General features: G+C 65.5%; 4 protein-coding genes across 15 annotated transcripts in view; 2 read left to right on the top strand and 2 right to left on the bottom strand.

Moving 5' to 3' along the window:
• Nucleotides 1-1,389, bottom strand: part of LOC113971697 (ubiquitin carboxyl-terminal hydrolase 36-like) — a gene marked incomplete at its 3' end in the record, with an annotated part of 5,847 nt that extends 4,458 nt beyond the window's left edge. Inside the window, exons 1-2 of the mRNA XM_027691858.1 lie at nucleotides 1,376-1,389; nucleotides 344-420 (exon numbers count right to left, since the gene is read on the bottom strand). Of these exons, the coding sequence (XP_027547659.1) occupies nucleotides 344-420; nucleotides 1,376-1,389 (91 nt within the window). The remainder of the gene's footprint in view (nucleotides 1-343; nucleotides 421-1,375) is intronic.
• C1QTNF1 (C1q and TNF related 1) lies at nucleotides 39-4,964 on the top strand. 3 transcript variants are annotated; one of them, XM_027691792.1, is made up of 5 exons: nucleotides 39-268; nucleotides 2,461-2,599; nucleotides 2,855-3,008; nucleotides 3,126-3,253; nucleotides 3,605-4,964. In XM_027691792.1, exons 3-5 carry the CDS (start codon nucleotides 2,869-2,871, stop codon nucleotides 4,153-4,155), a joined length of 819 nt encoding a protein of 272 aa, XP_027547593.1. In that variant the 5' UTR covers nucleotides 39-268; nucleotides 2,461-2,599; nucleotides 2,855-2,868; the 3' UTR covers nucleotides 4,156-4,964. The 3 variants fall into 3 exon arrangements, with proteins under 3 accessions (XP_027547593.1, XP_027547594.1, XP_027547595.1); XM_027691793.1 differs by having other exon boundaries at nucleotides 2,835-3,008; XM_027691794.1 differs by lacking the exons at nucleotides 39-268; nucleotides 2,461-2,599 and having other exon boundaries at nucleotides 2,629-3,008.
• Nucleotides 4,965-6,083: 1,119 nt separating this feature from the next.
• ENGASE (endo-beta-N-acetylglucosaminidase) lies at nucleotides 6,084-10,660 on the top strand. The gene is made up of 14 exons (XM_027691856.1): nucleotides 6,084-6,190; nucleotides 6,503-6,579; nucleotides 6,713-6,914; nucleotides 7,206-7,354; nucleotides 7,444-7,601; nucleotides 7,862-8,010; nucleotides 8,158-8,323; nucleotides 8,645-8,748; nucleotides 8,967-9,075; nucleotides 9,177-9,349; nucleotides 9,569-9,723; nucleotides 9,823-9,925; nucleotides 10,017-10,131; nucleotides 10,241-10,660. The coding sequence occupies exons 1-14, from the start codon at nucleotides 6,084-6,086 to the stop codon at nucleotides 10,643-10,645; spliced, it is 2,172 nt and encodes a 723-aa protein (XP_027547657.1). The 3' UTR covers nucleotides 10,646-10,660.
• Nucleotides 10,661-12,646: 1,986 nt separating this feature from the next.
• RBFOX3 (RNA binding fox-1 homolog 3) overlaps nucleotides 12,647-17,549 on the bottom strand; it is a 129,038-nt gene continuing 124,135 nt past the window's right edge. For 9 of the 10 annotated variants that reach the window (XM_027691362.1, XM_027691365.1, XM_027691369.1 and 6 more), the window contains 7 exons: nucleotides 16,854-16,914; nucleotides 16,559-16,612; nucleotides 16,140-16,272; nucleotides 15,344-15,383; nucleotides 14,711-14,772; nucleotides 14,352-14,430; nucleotides 12,771-13,498 (listed from right to left, as the gene is read on the bottom strand). In XM_027691362.1, coding sequence (XP_027547163.1) covers nucleotides 13,454-13,498; nucleotides 14,352-14,430; nucleotides 14,711-14,772; nucleotides 15,344-15,383; nucleotides 16,140-16,272; nucleotides 16,559-16,612; nucleotides 16,854-16,914 — 474 coding nt within the window. In that variant the 3' untranslated portion in view covers nucleotides 12,771-13,453. Of the gene's footprint in view, nucleotides 12,746-12,770; nucleotides 13,499-14,351; nucleotides 14,431-14,710; nucleotides 14,773-15,343; nucleotides 15,384-16,139; nucleotides 16,273-16,558; nucleotides 16,613-16,853; nucleotides 16,915-17,549 lie in introns of those variants that run through there. The other variant, XM_027691366.1, reaches the window with a different exon arrangement.

Below are 17,549 nucleotides of genomic sequence, written 5' to 3'. Positions count from 1 at the left end.
GGGAGCACACACGGTTAATTCGGCCGGTCCCGGGAGCACACATGGTTAAGGCGGCCGCGGGCGCACATCTGGCGGGGGAGGGCTGCGAGCCTCGTCCCGCGCCTGGCTGCCTCCTGCGCTTCCAAAAAGTGCATTTCCGCCCGGGCCGAGCGAGGAGAAGGCTCCGGAGCGGGAGGCACCGATCGGCCGCGGGCAGGCTCTGCCCCGGCCCGGGGGATGCTCTAGGGCAGCAAAGGCAGCGCCGGGAGGGAGCAGCCCTGCCCCAGAGGTATGTGGGGGGCAGGTTTTGGGGGGCCCTGCAGGCCCGGGCACCAGGCCCAGAGCTGTACTGTGTTATGCTCACTGTGGCTGCTGCGGCATCCCCGCGGAGACACCCGAAGGCGGCTCCGCCTCGCCAGGATCGCCAGGATCTCGGATGCCCTGGGGCAGGTCCAGCGAGGGGCACCGGTCCGTGTGCCCCACCCCTGCCCAGTGAGGCTGCCCCCCGCCCAGCATTTCTGTAGGGGACACATTGGCTGTTGGGGTCCCCTGCACAACATCTTACTGGTGCTGCAGGAGCTGGAGGGCTGCAACCACCCTGTGCAGCCCCCACACTGCTGCCTGCCGGGTCTGCACTGCTCCAGGGGGGAAAAAAGGGCTCTGCAACTATTCCAGCTGCTGCAGCAGAATGTGGGGGTCCTGTCCCACCAGCACGACCCCAGAGGCATCCCAGCTCCAGCTGCTGTGGAGCAGGGAAGTCTGTATCCACCGTCCTGAGTGGAGGGACAAGCAGGGGGTGCAGGTCCTGCCGCCCACATGCCACCCTGAGCCCCTTGTTCCTCCCTCAGGGTTTGTTCTGTTTCATCCTGGTCTTTATCTCTGCCTGGAATGTATTTTGGGATGTTTTGACTTGCAGTCCCAAGGCTTCCGCAGCCACTGAGTTTAAATCTCCAACCGTTCCTGGAGAGCATCCAACCCTGACAGGAAAAACCGCGTCCCTCGGCAGGGCTGTGTGTGCCCACACACAGGGGCACCTCCCACCCGGCACACCTGTGGGGCACAGGGGGCACGTCCTGGGGGCCCAGAGAGCCCCACGTGCCCTGTGTGTGCCACAGGCTTGCCTCCATTCCCAGCAGCCTGGGAAGCACTGTCTCCTGCAGTGGGAACTTCCTGGTGAAGGGTTTCTCCCCATGGAGCAGCTCCCTGTGACACTGTGTTTTCCCCAGGGCTGAGCCTGCTCTGGGTCCCCGGGGGAATGTCTGGTTTCATGGTCTCAGAGCTGAGGGAAATCCACAGGCTTCCCAAACTCCTGGCATGCTCCATGCCATGCTCAGCGTGGGTGAGCAGAGCCAGGGCCAAGGCTGGCCCTGGGTGATACCTAGTCATGAGCCCCTACTTGGCCTTCTCCATGCTTCTATCCATGAATCTGCCTCTCCCCTGCCTCTCCCCACACCTGGCAGCACCAAGACATGGGCCAAGATAATGGGGTAAGAGATGGTGGGACAGAGGGGCCCGGGAACCGTGCAAAGGGGCCAGGCACTTAGCAGAGGGTGCAAGCAGTGGGAAAAGCCCTTTGGAGCTTTTCCCCATCCCTTCGCCCCTTCCCGGTTCCAGTGACTCATGATCCAGTCATCCGCCCTCCGCACCCGCTGCGGGAGCACACACAGTGCCCCGACCCCCCTTGGGAACAAGAGTAACAGCCACCCCACACCGACTGAGGGCCCCGGTGCATTCACCAAAACAACAGGATTCTGCCCCAAAATCCTTCCTGGCCTCGCCCACCCCCAGGACATAGGGCAGGGCAGGCCCTTTGCCCCTTGGGCCGGTGCTCTGGGATCCCGTCAGAGCTGTGCAGCGTGGCTGGGTGGTGCCAGGGGAGGCTGCCTGGGAGGGGAGAACGGCAAAGGCCGCACCCAGTCCCAACCCAGGGAGGTGCCTGGCTAAGACGGGAGGCTGGGGAGCAGCCAACCCCATCCCAGCCCAGCAGCACCTCAGCCCCTGCTGCCGCGGGATGCCGGGCACTGGGCAGTGCCACACGCCTGTTTGGCCAAGGCTGGCCTCGGGGCCAAAGGACAAGGTGCTGCGTGCCCGGCCCCACGTCTCCAGCTGATATGGCTGTGATAAGGCAGGGAAGGGCCACGGAGGGCTCGGGCTGGGCCACGGTGCCACCGCCACTGCAAATATTTGGTTTGGCCCCACATAGGATGTGGTCTCCCAGGAAGGTTTCTCCCTGTGGTAGCCAGCTCTGAGCTGGGGCCGCCAGCCCACGTCCATGTCTCTGGAGAAGTGGTTCTTGTGCCCTTGCAAACCCTTTGGCTAGCAGCCTCTGGGGCACAGGAGCCCCCTGCAGAGCCTGTGCTGCATCCTTGCAGGAGTGGGGATGCAGATATGCTCCCCAGACAGGGCTGGAGTCCCCCACACAGGCAGGGCTGCACCCTGACATTTGCCTCATGGCATCTGGAGCTGCCTGTAATTTTTTAGGTGCTGACACCCTAAATTGCTGCTCTTGGGCATTCATGGGAGGCAGCTGAAGCCAGGCTGAGCAGGAGCAGCAGCACTCAGCCCAGGATTTGGCTGGTCATCCAGAGCCTGCTGCTCTGCTCCACCCTCAGCTCTCCAGGTAATCCCCTCTGCTGCGTGTGCCAGGACTTGGGACACTGCATGGTCCTGGCCACATGCTGGTGAGCCCAGAGCCTCCACACTGCCCCAGTGTGGGTCTCCCCAGGTGCTCACTGGGGTGACACTGTGTCCCACAGCCCAGCCAGAAGCCCAGGACTGTGCAGTGCACAGGTCCTGTCCCAGGACAGCACAGGCCATGGCTGGGCTGGGCATTTCCACGCTCCTGTCCCCCTCAGCTGTCCCTGGCACCTCACAGGGCACTGCCAAGGCATGGAGGGGCTGCGGGTGCACGGTGTCCTGCTGCTCTGCCTGCTGCTGTCCTGCCCTGTGGGGAGCCAGACCGGACCCAGTCCCGACCAGCAGTGGTGGACAGATGCTGAAGAGGCCCCGGCCCGGCACCAAGCTGCCAGGTGAGGGGACCCCAGGGCCAGGGCACTGCAAAATGGGGGCCAAGGCAGCCCTGGTGCCGCAGAGGGCCCCCGCCCCCTCCGTAGCTCCCCGTTGGGCTTTGCTTTCTGCCTTGCCAGGGCCACACGGGAGCAGAAGGCTGATGGTGCCCAGGAGGGGCTGCCCCCACGGCCCCGCTGCGTCCGCTGCTGCCCCCCGCCCGACCAGTACCAGCCTCTGCCTCAGATCAACATGACCATCCTGAAAGGTGAGGGCTGGTAGGACCCCACTCTGTGTGCCAGCATCTGTTGCCCCACGACCAGTGCCACGCTGGGTTCCCACTGCCAGCTCTTGCACAGACTGGGAGCAAGAAGCTGGGGTGGTACCTGTGGTCCAGTGCCCTGCATGAGCAGAGGGCAGGAGCCACGCCAGGGTGTGAGCAGCCACTGCTCTGGTGGCCTCTGGGCAGCAGCATCAGGGGAGGGGGGCAGGGGCAGGGCAGGACTGGGACATCCCTGCTCCCTCCATCCTTCCCTGGAAGGCAAACAGAGGCTTTCAGGGTGTGGGTTCGGTGCTGGCCCCCGCCTGACAGTCCAGCTCTCCCTCCTGCTCTGCCCAGGGGAGAAGGGGGACCGTGGCGAGCGTGGCATCCAGGGCAAGTTTGGCAAGACGGGGGTGGCCGGCAGCAGGGGCCACGCGGGGCCCAAGGGACAGAAGGGCAGCATGGGCGCCCCGGGGGAGCGCTGCAAGAGCCACTATGCCGCCTTCTCGGTGGGCCGCAAGAAACCCCTGCACAGCAATGACTACTACCAGACCCTCATCTTCGACACGGAGTTTGTCAACCTCTACAGCCACTTCAACATGTTCACGGGCAAGTTCTACTGCTACGTCCCCGGGATCTACTACTTCAGCCTCAACGTGCACACCTGGAACCAGAAGGAGACGTACCTGCACATCATGCACAACGGGGCAGAGGTGGTGATCCTCTACGCCCAGGTGAGTGACCGCAGCATCATGCAGAGCCAGAGCGTCATGCTGGAGCTGGGGGAGCAGGACGAGGTCTGGGTGCGGCTCTACAAGGGCGAGCGTGAGAACGCCGTCTTCAGCGACGAGTATGACACTTACATCACCTTCAGTGGCCACCTCATCAAGTACAGTGGAGACCCCTGAACACCAGCCCCCCCCAACTCCTCCTGCACCGGGCCGGGCGGCCAAGGAGCCCCTGTGCCCTCTCATCCTGGGCGTGCCACCCCCATTATGCTGTTAGCCACCCACCCTACTGCCACTACCCTCAGCAGCTGCCTCAGTGTGTGAATTCCCCCACTCCAGCTTCTTGAGACCGATCAGACACACCTGGAGGAGTTGGAGCCATTTCCAGCCCCTGCCACATTTGTGACTGGGGAGCAGCTGCTCACCTGGGGTGGGCAGGGAGCTCCTTCCACGCCCCCCTCACCTGCTCCGTAGCCGGGTTTGCCGGGCACAGCCCACTGTGGCACTGGCTGAGCTGGCACCAGGGGAGCAGCGTGACTGCTGCTGCCTTGCTGCAAGCCAGCACAGACACGTGCACCGTGTTCCTCCTCCACACACCATGCTGTGTTCCCTGCCTCCAACAGGCAGAAGGTGCTCAACACCATCAGGAAAGGCAATGAACCACTAAGGGCCCCCTTTCCTTCTGCAGAGCTGGGGGCCCGTGGGGCGGGTGTTGCAGCACGGGGCTGGGTACCCTTGGTGGGAGCGGATTGCATCAGTTCCCTCTGCAGGTCCCGTCACTGCTCGCCACAGCCTCTGCTGGGGAGGGGCTGGCTCCCCACCCGCAGCCCTGACAGAGCCTTTGGCCTCAGCCACTTCCTCTTCCCTTAGATTATCTGCTGGCCAGGCTTCTTGTTTGTGTAGACGCCGCAGTGGTGTGGGGCAGCATTCTGACCTCCCTGTACAGCTCATGCTACATTAAACACCCCACGTTTCCAGCCTTGCTCACATCCTCAGTGTCCTCTTGCTTTGTGTGTGTGGAGGCTCCAAAGGGCTCACGACGGGTTTCTGCTCCTGGAGTGCCGGGGCTTCCCGAGAGCCGTGGGCTGGTGCAGTGCTGTCAGGTGGGAGTGGAGAGGGAAGGACAGACTGTCCCTTGAGAGACAGGGGTCCTGTGCTGGGTCTGCACGGGACTGGCTGCGTCCTGAGGGCTGGGAGCTGAGCACAGTGACAGAACTGTCAGCCTGGGAACAGGGCAGGCTGGGGAGGGTTGCCAAGAGTCCAAGTCATCCGGCACAGCCACAGAGAGGAGACGGGTCTGAGGTGAAGCTGGGGGTCAGGGTCTGGAAGGGCAGGTCTGTGGCTGGGCTGAGCGGGGCTGCAGCTGGAGACCAGCACCCCAGGCACATCAGAGAGAGGAGTGGGGGCTCAGGCTGAACTTAAATAGAGCCCTGGCACCACAGGTGGGGAGGTGGGGGATGGAGGAATGTCCAGGTGAGGCTGGTCAGGGCATCCACTGCTGTGCCTGTGTGGTGTGGGCAGCAGGACCCCAGCCCAGACCCATGGCAGGGCCAAAGCCTCCTGGCAGCACCAGCCCCTCAGGACCAGGCACCATCTCCATCCCAGGCTGCACAGCAGGGCCTGCTATGGGACACAGGTTGGATCCCAGCACACAGATCCTGTCCTGGGACACATGTTCTATCTCAGGACACAGCCCGGTCCCAGTACAGATGGCTCATCCTGGGAGACACATCCTCATCCTGGGGCACGTGGCCCCTCATCCCAGCACACTTGTGCCACCCCAGGTCGCATGTCCCATCCCAGAACACAAAGACCACCCAGAGACATGTGGTCCCATCCCAGGACGTGTATCCCATCCCAGGACACACGTCCTATCCCAGCATACATGTCCCATCGCGGGAGATACGTCCCCATCCCAGGACTCACGTCCCCGTTCCGGGACTCGCGGTGCATCCCAGGACACGTCCCGCCCCGTGACACGCGGGCGCGGGCGGTGCCGGGGGCGGTGCGGGGCCGGTGCGGGCGGAGCTGCGGGGCCGCGCCCCCGGGAAAGCCGGGCCCGGTGGCGGCCCCGCCGTCAGTGCGGCAGCGGCGGCGGCAGCAGCGCCATGGCCGAGGTGCCGGAGGGGCCCGGGCGGCGCGGGAAGAGGACGGGAACCGACGCCGGGGCAGAGGAACCGGCGGAGGCGGAACGGGCCGGGCGGCGGCGGAGGAGGTGGATGGCGGGGGCCGGGGCCGCGATCGGGACCGGGGTCGGTGCTGTGATAAAGACCGAGACCCAGACCGGGGCCGGAACGGGGACCGGGATGGGAATCGGGACCGGGACTAGGATGGGAGCCGGGGTGGGGATCGGAGCCGGGGTGGGGACCGGGACTAGGAGCGGAATGGGGTTCAGGAGCAGGATGGGGATTGGGACTGGGATAGGGATGGGGACCGGGATGGGGACCGGTGCCCGGGCTCGCGGGGCCCCGGAGGGCGCTGACCGCGGTGCTGGTCCGGCCCGGCACTCACCCCCATCCCGGGGCAGCTTCCAGCCGGCGGCGGAGACCCGAGGAACCACCGTCCTGCACGACACCATCAGTGACCGCCCGCAGCCCCTGCCAGGTGAGGCACCGTGAGAGGGGCCCCGCTGCACCGCTGGGGCCCTGCCGGGATGGGGACAGTCTGGTGCCAGTGCCCGAGCTGCGCAGGCAGTGCTCTCTGCTGACCCCGTCCCCTCTCTCCCCACCGCCCCCAGCGAGGTACTTCGACACGAAGACGACAGAGCCCATCAGCTTCTTCTTGTCCGGCCTGGAAGAGCTGCTGGCCTGGCAGCCCGACAGCAACGACGAGTTCAACATCTCTGCCGTGCCGCTGGCCAAGCGCCAGCCCCCGCTCCGCAGCAGGAGGCCCCGGACGCTGGTGTGCCATGACATGCGTGGAGGGTACCTGGAGGACAGGTACGTGCTGGGTGGAGGGGAGATGCAGTAACGGGGCTTGATGTCTCAACCCCCAAACCACTTCTGTTTCTGGATGATGTGTTTCCTTCCGGCTCAGCCACAGGTGGGCAGGGATGGGGGCATTTGGCTTTTGGTGCCAGTGCTCAGCAGCCTCGCTCGGGCTGGGATGTTCAGGGCTGAGTCAGTGCCACAGCTGTGCGCAGCTCTCGGGTGTGAGTCAGGCTCCTACCCAGCCCCGCAGCATCTGCCAGCGTCCTTCCTGCACTGCCCAACCCTCTCTTCTCTCTGCAGGTTCATCCAGGGCTCGGCCACACGCAACCCCTACGTCTTCTACCACTGGCGCTACATCGACATCTTTGTCTACTTCAGTCACCACACCGTCACCATCCCGCCCGTGGTCTGGACCAACGCGGCGCACCGGAACGGCGTCGCCGTGCTGGGTGAGGGCAGGGCCGAGCCCGGGGCAGCCCCAGGCGTGCAGGGGGTTCACCGGGGCGTGTGGCTGACGCTGCCCTTGCCGTCCCCCCAGGCACACTCATCACGGAGTGGACGGACGGGGAGAAGATGTGTGAGGCGTTCCTGGCCGGCGGGGAGGAGGCGTTCGGCGCCGTGGCCGAGCAGCTGGCCCGCATTGCCCAGCACTACCGCTTCGATGGCTGGCTGGTCAACATCGAGAACACGCTCAGCGTGAGTCAGGGTGGCCCTGCTCACCTCCCTGCCTCCCCTGCTCACCTCCCTACCTTTCCCCTGCTCACCTCCCTGCCTCCCCTGCCCACCTCCCCACTTTCCCCCTGCCCACCTCCCTGCCTTCCCCCTGCTCACCTCCCCACATTTCCCTTGCTCACCTCCCTGCCTCCCCTGCCCACCTCCCTGCCTTCCCCCTGCCCCCATAGGAAGCCCCCCCATCCCACACCCTTCACCCACCTCTCCCTGCTCTCTCCTGCCAGGCAGCAGCAGTGGGGAACCTGCCTGCCTTCCTGCGGGCCCTGACGGCCCGGGTGCACAGCGCTGTGCCAGGGGGGCTGGTGATCTGGTACGACAGCGTCCTGCAGGATGGCACGCTGAGGTGGCAGAATGAGCTGAATGAGCAGAATAGGTGAGGTCGGCAGCATTGCCCCTGGGTGGGGGGCATGAGCCCACCCCAAACCCTGTACAGGAGTAGTCAGGGCATGACCTGTGCAGCCCTTGATGGGGGAGTGTCTGTGAGCACAGCTACAGCAACTACCCTGACCCTCATCCCCAGGGTGTTCTTCGATGCCTGTGATGGGCTGTTCACCAACTACAACTGGAAGGAGAAGCAGCTGGAGAACACCCTCAGGCTGGCCGGGCCACGCCACGCTGATGTTTATGTTGGTGTCGATGTCTTTGCCCGTGGGGACGTGATCGGTGGTGGCTTCGACACTGACAAGGTGGGTGTGACAGGGCTGGGCCAGAATGGGACCTTGGACCTCCCCTGGTGCAGGGCTCTGAGCTCCCACCAATGGCTGTGCCAAGCCCTGTTGGGCTGCTTACCTGGTGAGGAGTGGGGGATCCCAGAGCTCCTGGACATGCATGGAGAGGGAGCTGGGGGTTCCTCAAGCTGCCATCCCTGGAGAGGGAGATGCCACAGCACATTCCCACAGTGTTCTGCCCCACCACGGGGCCAGTGGGACCTGGGGGGAGCAGGGAAAAGGCAGGTGACAAAGTGACTCTGTGGTCTGGCCTGTGCTGCTCACCACTGATCTCTGCAGTCCCTGCGCCTGATCCGCCAGCACAGCCTCTCCGCAGCCATCTTCGCTCCCGGCTGGGTCTATGAGCACCTGGGGGAGGAAAACTTCCTGCAGAACGAGAATAGGTGAGAGCGGCTCAGCAGGAGGTTGTGGAGGAACGGGGCTGGGACAGGAGGACTGTGGGGTGGCAGGAACAGGGCTGCCAGGGCACTGTGGCTGGGACAGGGGCTGCTGGCCAGGAGCCAGCTGGTCCCACTCTGCCACGGCCGACACGATGCCTGAGGCCATACAGGGCAGCAGCTATAGCAGGGGGCTCTGCCCTGACACCCACCTTTGCCTCTAGGTTCTGGGGCTTGCTGGCTGAGTACCTGCCCACACACAGCATCTGCACGCTGCCCCTCGCCACCTCCTTCAGCCTGGGCATGGGCACCAGCAGGTTCCTGGATGGGAAGGTGGGTGCAGGGTGACGGCTCTGGTCTGGCTGGACTGGGTTGGGATGGGCAGGGGGGTCCCTGCTCTTGGCTGCCCCAGCCCAGCTCTCCCTGTGCTGCAGGACGAAGAGTCTGGGCCCTGGTATGACCTGAGCATGCAGGAGATCCAGCCCCTGTACCCGGAACAGCAGGGCAGGCTGAGCACCAGCTGCTGCCTGCAGGACGCCTGGTGTGGGGGCAGCTCCCTGAGGCTGCAGGGGACCATTCCCCCCGGCGAGGAGCGCGTGGCCGTCCGGTGAGTTGGGGCAAAGCCCTCTGCCCCCTCCTCAGCACCAGGCTGGCACCGTGTTGGCACAGCACAGCCAGCATGGCCCAAGCTGCACGGCCCCAGGGCCTCGTGGCGAGTGAGCTGGGGCTCTGCCCACACTGCCCAGCACACCTAACCCAATGTGTCTTTGTTTCTCTCTCTGTCTCTGTCTCTCTCTCTCTCTCTGGGTGGATTTGGGGTCATCAGCCTCTTCTCTTTGCAGATGCCGGCACCCCCCAAGCTCTTCTTGACCCTGCTCTACAAGCTGGAGGGGCCGCAGCCCGATGACTTTACAGTGGCACTGGAGGTCACCACCTGGGACTCGGGGACGTGCCTTGAGGGCAACCCCACCTCCCTGCCTGGTGAGGACCCTGTCTGGCCATGCTCTCTGCAGTGAGCACCCGCTGTGTGGCACGGGACCAGCTCAGTCCCTTGCCCCCTGACCCGGCTCCCTCTTGCAGAGCCCAATGGCCGGTACCACCCCCGGTTCCTCCCGGCTCCACCGCCCGGACTTGCCAAGCTGCTTGCTGCCTGCCACCGTGGCTCCCATGGCTGGACCAGCCGGTGAGTGCCCTGCCTGCACCCCGTCCCCACAGGCAGCCATGAGACACCGTGGCTCCCTGGTACCATCCCTGCTCTGCCCCTTCCCTCTCAGGTGCTACGAGCTGGAGCTGCAGGACTGCAGCCTGCGGGACCTCTCTGTGATTGTGTCCCGCCAGCAGCCCAGCCTGCAGGAGACATCCTTCACCTGCCTGCTCGGGGAGCTCCGGGTGAGTGCCTGCCGCTGTCAGCTGGAGCCACCTGCCCTGCTGCCCTCCTTGTTCTGGGAAGGTGGGAGGGTGCCTGCTGCTCCCTGACAGCCCCGTGGTTCCCCCACAGGTGCTGGACACGGCCAGCGTGGCGGCTTCCCCGCCGCAGGTGCAGGGTGTGACAGCCTCGCAGCTCTGGTGGCAGGAGGGCCCCGAGCCCGAGGAGCTCTCGCTCAGCCTCACCCTGCGCTGGTCCTTCCCGCCGGGCCGCGCCGGATGCTTCCGTGTCCTGAGCCAGGGCGCCCGGTGCCGCCGGGGCCAGACGGCCCCGCAGCTGCTGGGGCTGGCACAGGGCTGCCTGTTCCGTGCCGTGGGGCTGCCGGTGCCGCGGCCGACGCCCGGGCAGTCCTGCCGGCTGGAGCTGCTGGTGGAACCGGTGCTGCGGGACGAGCTGCCCGTGGACCCCGACCGCTGGGGCCGCCTCGTGCTGGTCTATTCCGCACCAGGCAGCGGCACCGGCTCAGATGGGCATTAAAGCAACCGTGGTGCAGCCCGTGTTGTGTCTCCTCTGTGCGGTGGGTGGGCTGCGGGGGGGGACACCAACGGTGGAGGCTGCATTTCATCACCCTGGGTAGGTGGGTCCCTCTTCTCCCGACCTGTGGTTGTGCTCAGCCCTCACCGTGGGGGCCTGCTGGGTGCTGACCGGGGCCCTGTGATGGGCTGGCAGGGACCCCCCTAGATGTGTGACCCGCCCCCCAGCTCCTGCAGCCCTCACTGCCTGCAAGCTGTGTGTCCACGGGCTGGGGCTACTTGTCCCAAGAACCCCGAGCCCCACACCCCCTCCCCTCGGGGCCCAGTCCAGTGGGGAGCTGCCAGCATGGGTGGCCACTGTGCCCATCACCGTGGACCCAGCCCAGTGCCATCAGCCTGTGCTGCCTCCCCTGAGCATCTTCTGAGGAGGAGAGAAAATTTATAGCAGCAATTATTTTCTCACAGTCTGGTGAGCAAGCAATTAGCAGGCAGGAGCAGGCGAGCGTGCCCGCAGTGGGGTCCCCAGCCACACACCCTCTGCGTGCTGGCCCTGTCCCCAAACAATGCGGGCTCCCATCAGGGACATCGATGCCAGCGGTGAGGCGGGAACACGCTGGGGAACGAATTACTCGATGGTTTGAAGAATGAAGGGCTCAGCCCAGCCGAGGAAGGGCTCCCTGTGCCACACCCTGCTCCCTCGTCACGGTGAGGCCAAGGGCTCCGTGGGTCCCCCCCTTACCCGCAGGCTGCAGCCCCCTGCTCAGCACCACTGGACCTGCTGTGGCAGCCGCAGCCCCGCGCCCCCGCACCAGCGCCCCAGTCAAAACCTGAGTTGCCCCGGTTGAAGAAAGAAATCTTTATTAATAATTTCAATAATAATAATAATAATCCTTGTAATAATAATAATAATAATAATAATAATACTGTTTATTAGAATGGTCACACCTTTAAGCATACAGGATGGGCCGGCGCCAGCCCGCGCGCCGGGGCGGCGCAGGGTGCTGTAAGGGAGAAGCCAGTACAGCGATGGACGGAGCTTTGTACACGGGGGCGGCGGGGCCGGGGCTATGTACACCGGGAATAGAAAAGGGGGAGCTCATCGCTGGGGCGCCAGGGGCGTCTGCAGACTATAAAGTGAGGTTTGAGGAGTGGCAGAGCCACGTGGGCGGGGGGCGAGGGGCTGAGTGCGAGGCCGCCCATGGGACGGGGCTGCACCCCAGGGTGGGCTCCACAGCACCCCGTGCCATCAGGCACCGGAGCCAGTGTGCCAGCAGCCCAACCCCGGGGCTCGGGCAGGTCCCCACGGGTGATGCAGCGGCTGAGACCCCGCGCCCAGGGCCGGGGGGTCCCGCTGCCTTGGGCAGGGTGGCTGTGAGCGTGACCCACGCTGCGGGAGCAGGAGCAGGATCGGGGCAGTCCCTGGCCTGGCGTCGGTCAGGGCTGCTCCGGGCAGGGTGGGAGCGCGGGGTGTCAGGGACGGAGGGAGGGGAAGGGGTCGCAAGCGAGTTGCAAGCTCCTCTTAACAAAAATTCCCTTTAAAAGGCAGAGGCTCGTCCCCTGCAACGCCTCAGCACCGCGGCCGCGCCGCCGCCCCAGTTCCACACTGGAGCCGAGGCCTCGCACACTTGACACGCTGACGGCCGGCAGCGCCGGGTCTCGGGCAGCACGAAGCTGGGCCCCCACCCTGTCACCCGGTCCCCCGAGCCAGGCAGGGGTGCAACGCTCTGCCGGCACCCCCGGCGCTGCCACGCCGGGGGAAGGAAGACGTGGTGCCCAGGCCCTGCGCCTGGGCAGGTGAGGGCCCCGTGGACCCCCCCGGACCCCCCTGCCGGCTCCCTCCCTGCCGGGCTGTGGGCCGGGGCGCAGCGGGTCCCTCCGGCGCGTCCGGCCGCCGGTGCTCGCCACGGCTCCTCCGGGACTTGCTCGCTCGGTGCTTGTGGACAGTTTGGGACTCACTTGGCTGCTTCCGCTTGGCTTTGTTTTTCTTTTTTTGTTGCTTTGCTTTTAATTTTTTTGTTTTGGGTTTTTTTTTTGTGTGTGTGTGTGTGTGTGTGTGTATTTTTTTTGCCCTTCCTGGTCCCAGAAGGAAACAGCCGTGGGTTCACTACAACAGAAACAAGAGAGGCAGGTCTTTCGCTGGAGCAGCCTGGCCGAGCCACTGGCCAGGGGGGACACAGGCACCAACCTGGCCCCCCGAGCCCACACAGCCAGCCCAGCCTCATGCACTCAGCTCTGCAGAGCAGCACGGTCAGCCCAGAGAAGTGCTATTGCCCGGGGGTGCCTTGGGGTCCCGCACCTTCCCCAACCCCATCTGTCTCCAGAGCTGGCAGCAGCCCCCGCCAGCTCCTCTCTCTCCTATGGGGGCAGAGGGGCTGCTTGGGAGCTGCCATCGCCCCGTGCCCCAGCACCTCGGGTCAAGCATCCCTGCGGGCCGAGCACCCCGGCGGGCTGAGCATCCCCTCCTGCCTCACAGGGGAACGAGCCCTCTGCACCCCAGCCAGGGCAGTGCCTGTGGGGAGACCCTGCACCCCAGCTCTGGGAACGGGGTGCCAGTGGGGCCGAGGGCCGGGCCCGTTGCCCGCGGTCCCCGGGGTGGGCGGACGGAGCAGGATTGGTGCGTGGCGGCGGCACGGAGCGGCTCAGGTAACCCCACAGGTGTGGGTGCCATGGCCCCGCAGAGCCCGGCGCCAGCCCCGGCCACCCAGGCAGCGCCCGCGGGTCCTGCGCAGGCTCGGCCTCGGCTCTGTCTGCCTGGTTTGGTTTGGTGCTAGTGAGCATCGGGGGCAGTGGTGGGGGGGCTGGGTCTGTCTTGCTAGTAGGGAGTGAAGCGGCTGTACCCTCCTCGGTATAGACTAGCCTGCAACATCAAAGATGAAAAAAAAGCCAATCAGTATTTGGAGAGAGGCAAAGCCCAGATCTTCCCTTTTTTCCTTTTTTCTTCTCTTTTTTTTTTTTCCTCTTTCAACTGATAACAAATTCCTGCTGTTCTTGGGACGTGAGGATTGGGCAAGGCCAGGGTGCCCAGCGCTGCCCAGGCTCTGTGGTGGCCATGGCTACTTCCCTGGGGCCAGAGGCTGCCATGTGCCCCAGCCACGGCACCGCCACGATGTGCCCACCGAGGAGCCTGTCCCCATCCCTGCTGTGGCACGGGGTTGGAAACCCCCAGGATGGAGTGCCCACGGCCCCTCACTAGTGGCTGCCTGGGGCTGGGGGTGCCAAGGGAGTAAAAAAAGGCAGAGAAAGGTGGGTTGGCTTTGAGGTCCCACCCACGAGTGAGATTTTTCATCTTTGATGCTGTCAGAGCTAGCCAAGAGCCGCGGCGCAGGGGGGGCTGCAGTGCTCCCTGTGTGTGGCTCTGCGTGGGGGCCTGGGGACAGTGCCCTGCACTGGGATGAGAGAGGGGGTCCCGGACCCCAGGCAGGGCCCTGGGACGTTGAGCAGGCAGCTGGCATGGGGGGTAGCCAAGCCCTTGGGAAGCGGAGTGCACGGGCAGGACTGCGCAGGGTGTGAGGGGTACGTGGAGCAGAGGTGCGGGGGGGGGGTCTCCTCTCCCGCAGACAGAGCCAGGCAGGGGCTGCGCTGTCCCCGCTCCCCTCCCACAGTCCCCGTGTGCGGGGGTGCCCCGTGCCCTGCAGGCTGCTGTGCCGGCCCCCTCCCCGGGCTGGCTGCAGCCCCCCGGACGCAGAGGAAGGCCGAGGGGCTGCTCTTACCATGGTGCCGATGCTGTACGTGGCGGCGGGGCCGATGGTGTGGTGGTAGGGGTCTGCTGCTGCGTACACTCTGCCGTAACTAGGAGCAAACACAGCGGTGGCTGTTAGTGACAGGAGTGGGGGTCCTGTCTCCCCTCGGAGCCCTCCTGCCCAGCTGCAACTGGGAGCCCCCCAGAACCTCCCTCCAGCGGTGCCAGCCCTTTCCAGTCCCAGCTCCCAGGGAAGCGCAGGGGTCCCAGTTTGCAGGACACCCTCCCCATGCCTGACCCTGCCCATCCTGTGGGGCACAAGAGCTGGGGGGTGTCAGGGCTGGCAGTGCAGGGGGTGACACGGGACCCCTCCAGCGTGGCAGTGCTTACCTGTCACTGTACGCTGCCGCTGCTGCCGCGGGCTGGGCGTACCTGTAGGCAGCATAACCCCCCTGCAGGGAGGAGAGACCGGTCAGGGGGCAGCACCCACGGCGGGGGGGACTGGGGTGAGGGCAGCTGGGTGCCCCGTGGCACCGCACATGGCAGTGGTGAGGCCTGCGGGGAGCCGGTGCTGGTGCCACTGGGCACGCAGCAGCCTCATTACCATTCCCCAAGGGCTTTCACAAACATTAACCTTAAAAAATTAAATTTCCAGAGGAGAGAATGTCACCTCCCCACTCGCTTTAATGAGGTGTCACGTTAGATAAATCCTTCAGCGCCCGCCTGAAATATCGCCGCTGGCTCCTCAGACACAGAGGTTAAACGTGGGTGTAAGGCACCGAGACCGTAAATCCCACGTGGTGCTGGCCCCCCGAGGGGGCTGGTGGGCACCAGACAGGGCACAGGACCCCATGCAGTGCCACCCAGATCGCTCCAGAGGAGCCACACTCTGTTCATGCTCTGCCTCCCAGGAAAAGGGGGTGGCAGGGGCAGAGCCCACCACGGAGACGCCCAGTGCTGCCTGCTCCCTGCCCTGGCACGGGGTCCCCGTCATGGCCCAGCCCTGGGCACAGTGTCACTTACATAGATCTCAGCTCCGTAGAACCCGTCCTGGTAGACGACCCTGGAAATGAGGTGGAGGTGTCAGAGCCCGTGAGTGTCCCCAGACGAGGGGAGCAGAATGAGGGTGGTGAATGAGGGGAGCAGAATGAAGGTGGTGAATGAGGGGAGCTGCCTCAACAGCGCAGCTGAGGGGTGAGGAGTGGTTGTGCAGGCCCTCGAGGGCATGTCCAGCCTGGCACTCTGGGCAGGGACCTGGGGACAGGTGGACGGCACGGCCCAGGGCCCAGGGGTGCTACAGGGATGGAGGAGTCTGGAGCACGAGGAGTCTGGAGCACGATAGCTGCTGGGAGCAGCTGAGCAGCTGCAGATGGCCATGGCCACGGCTGTGCCCAATGCCAGCACAGCCACATGTGCCAGGAGAGAGTCTCCACTAAACCAACCATCCTGGCTGGAATAACATCCCGTGCCTTGGGGCACAGGAGGCTGGTGAGCGCCTGGGTCACCCCGAGGGCAGCAGCCTGGGGGTTGCAGGGAGTCCATGGCCAAGCAAGTGTTGTGGGAGCTGCAGCCTGTTCCTGATGTGTCAGAGCCCGGAGCAGTGTGGCAGCACAGGCCCCCTGCCCCTGGCACAGTGTGGCAGCACAGGCCCCCCACCCCAGGCACAGTGTGGCAGCACAGGCCCCCTGCCCCTGGGCACAGTGTGGTCAGCACAGACCCCCCGCCCCGGGCACAGTGTGGTAGCACAGGTCCCCCCACCCCGGGCACAGTGTGGCAGCACAGGCCCCCCACCCCAGCAGAGCCCTGCCATGGTACTCACGCGCCGTAGGTGGGGATGGGCGGCGGCGGCGGCGCGGCTCGGAAGGTGTTGTAGACGGCGCGTCCCCGGCCCCGTAGGTGTGCCCCTCGGTAGGCCACGGCCGTCCCCGTGGTGGGGTACGGGAATCCCGTTACTGTGGGAGGAGGGGACACACGTGGGCTTTCCACAGCGGGTCTGCACGGCCGCAGCGGGGCACCCGTGACAGAGCCCACCCCTGTACCCCCGGCCCGTCAGGGACACGGCCCCGTGGGGATGCTGGGCGAGGGGATGGGATGGGGGGAGCAGTCCAGGCAGGGGTGCAGGACAGGGAGAGGGACCGGGGGCTGCTTGCTGTGCTGAGCAGTGGCAAGGTTGGACAGAATGTGGAGCTGACGTTCGGGGGGCACCTGTGGCAGGGACGGCTGCAGCCCGGTTATTACCTGCGTAGAATTCGGGGCCATAGACTGCTCCCACCACCGGGTTCAGCTTCCAGCCTGTGGGCAGAGAGAGCCAGTGAGGACAGGGCACTGCTCCCGTGGCACTCTGAGGGGCCACAGCCCCATCCCCGGGCAGGAGGAGGGCACGGAGGGGTTGTAGGCCTGCACTGGGCAGGGGTGGCTGCTCTCCGCAGCGGAGGATGTTCACGGTCAGAGCTCCACGGCAGCCGGGCAGCGAGTGTGCCCAGGGGATGCCCCTGCCCACCGCAGTCCCTGCTCTCTGGACACCGGCCCTTACCGTTGGTGTAAGGGTTGGCCACCTTCTTGTTGGTCATGACGCGGGCCGTGGCATTGTTCACCTGCAGAGAGAGGGACAGGGGCTCAGTGCCCGCGGGCTGTGGGGCTGGTGAGGCCGTGGTCCAGAGGGCCCCTGGGCTGTGCTGGGCACATCTTGCTGCTGCTGCGGGTGCCGGAGCGAAGGATGCGGCTGCAGCGGAGCTGGCACGGGGCAGGTCTGTGCCCGCAGCCGCCCCACCACACGCAGACCTGCTCGTACCCCCAGCCAGGCCAGGCCTCCTGGCTTCAGCAACGAGCTGGTGGCTGGTGCCCCGAGTGCTGCGGTGCCATGCTCAGGCCTGGCTTTGTTGGACCATGTTTTCCCCATCCGTGGGGTGCTGCTGTGCCCTGCCAGGCTCCTTCCCTGCCCTCAGCACTGCTGGGACGTTTCGTCCCATTCCCTCTGCCACGTGCCACCCTGCTTCCCACTGCTTGCCGGCCACCGGTGAGGAGCTGCCGACGAACGGGCAGAGCCCGATGCCTGTGCCAGGCTTGGAGAAATCAAAGCCTCCAGGGACAGGTAACCTCCGGCACTGCGGGTGCAGAGCCCCGAGTGGATCCTCCCTCCCGGCACAGGACAGGTGGGAACGGCACATGGGGTAGAGCCCTAAAGCTCCCTGCAGAGTGTGGGGCAGCTCCACAGCAGGCACGGGGCTGC

This window comes from Neopelma chrysocephalum, unplaced genomic scaffold (genome assembly GCF_003984885.1).
Source record: "Neopelma chrysocephalum unplaced genomic scaffold, ASM398488v2 Primary Assembly neopelma1_84, whole genome shotgun sequence".
Classification (NCBI taxonomy): domain Eukaryota; kingdom Metazoa; phylum Chordata; class Aves; order Passeriformes; family Pipridae; genus Neopelma; species Neopelma chrysocephalum.
The sequence above is the reverse complement of the archived record's forward strand: the minus strand, read 5'-3'. Positions and strand labels throughout refer to the sequence as shown.

Excerpts from the sequence above, each read along its gene's own strand:
- C1QTNF1 (XM_027691792.1), top strand. The coding sequence starts at position 2,869 with ATGGAGGGGCTGCGGGTGCACGGTGTCCTGCTGCTCTGCCTGCTGCTG. Across the intron at positions 3,009-3,125 it reads GCCCGGCACCAAGCTGCCAG|GGCCACACGGGAGCAGAAGG; the intron begins GTGAGGGGACCC and ends CTGCCTTGCCAG. Across the intron at positions 3,254-3,604 it reads CAACATGACCATCCTGAAAG|GGGAGAAGGGGGACCGTGGC; the intron begins GTGAGGGCTGGT and ends TGCTCTGCCCAG.
- ENGASE (XM_027691856.1), top strand. The coding sequence starts at position 6,084 with ATGGCCGAGGTGCCGGAGGGGCCCGGGCGGCGCGGGAAGAGGACGGGA. Across the intron at positions 7,602-7,861 it reads ACATCGAGAACACGCTCAGC|GCAGCAGCAGTGGGGAACCT; the intron begins GTGAGTCAGGGT and ends CTCTCCTGCCAG. Across the intron at positions 10,132-10,240 it reads GCCTGCTCGGGGAGCTCCGG|GTGCTGGACACGGCCAGCGT; the intron begins GTGAGTGCCTGC and ends GTTCCCCCACAG.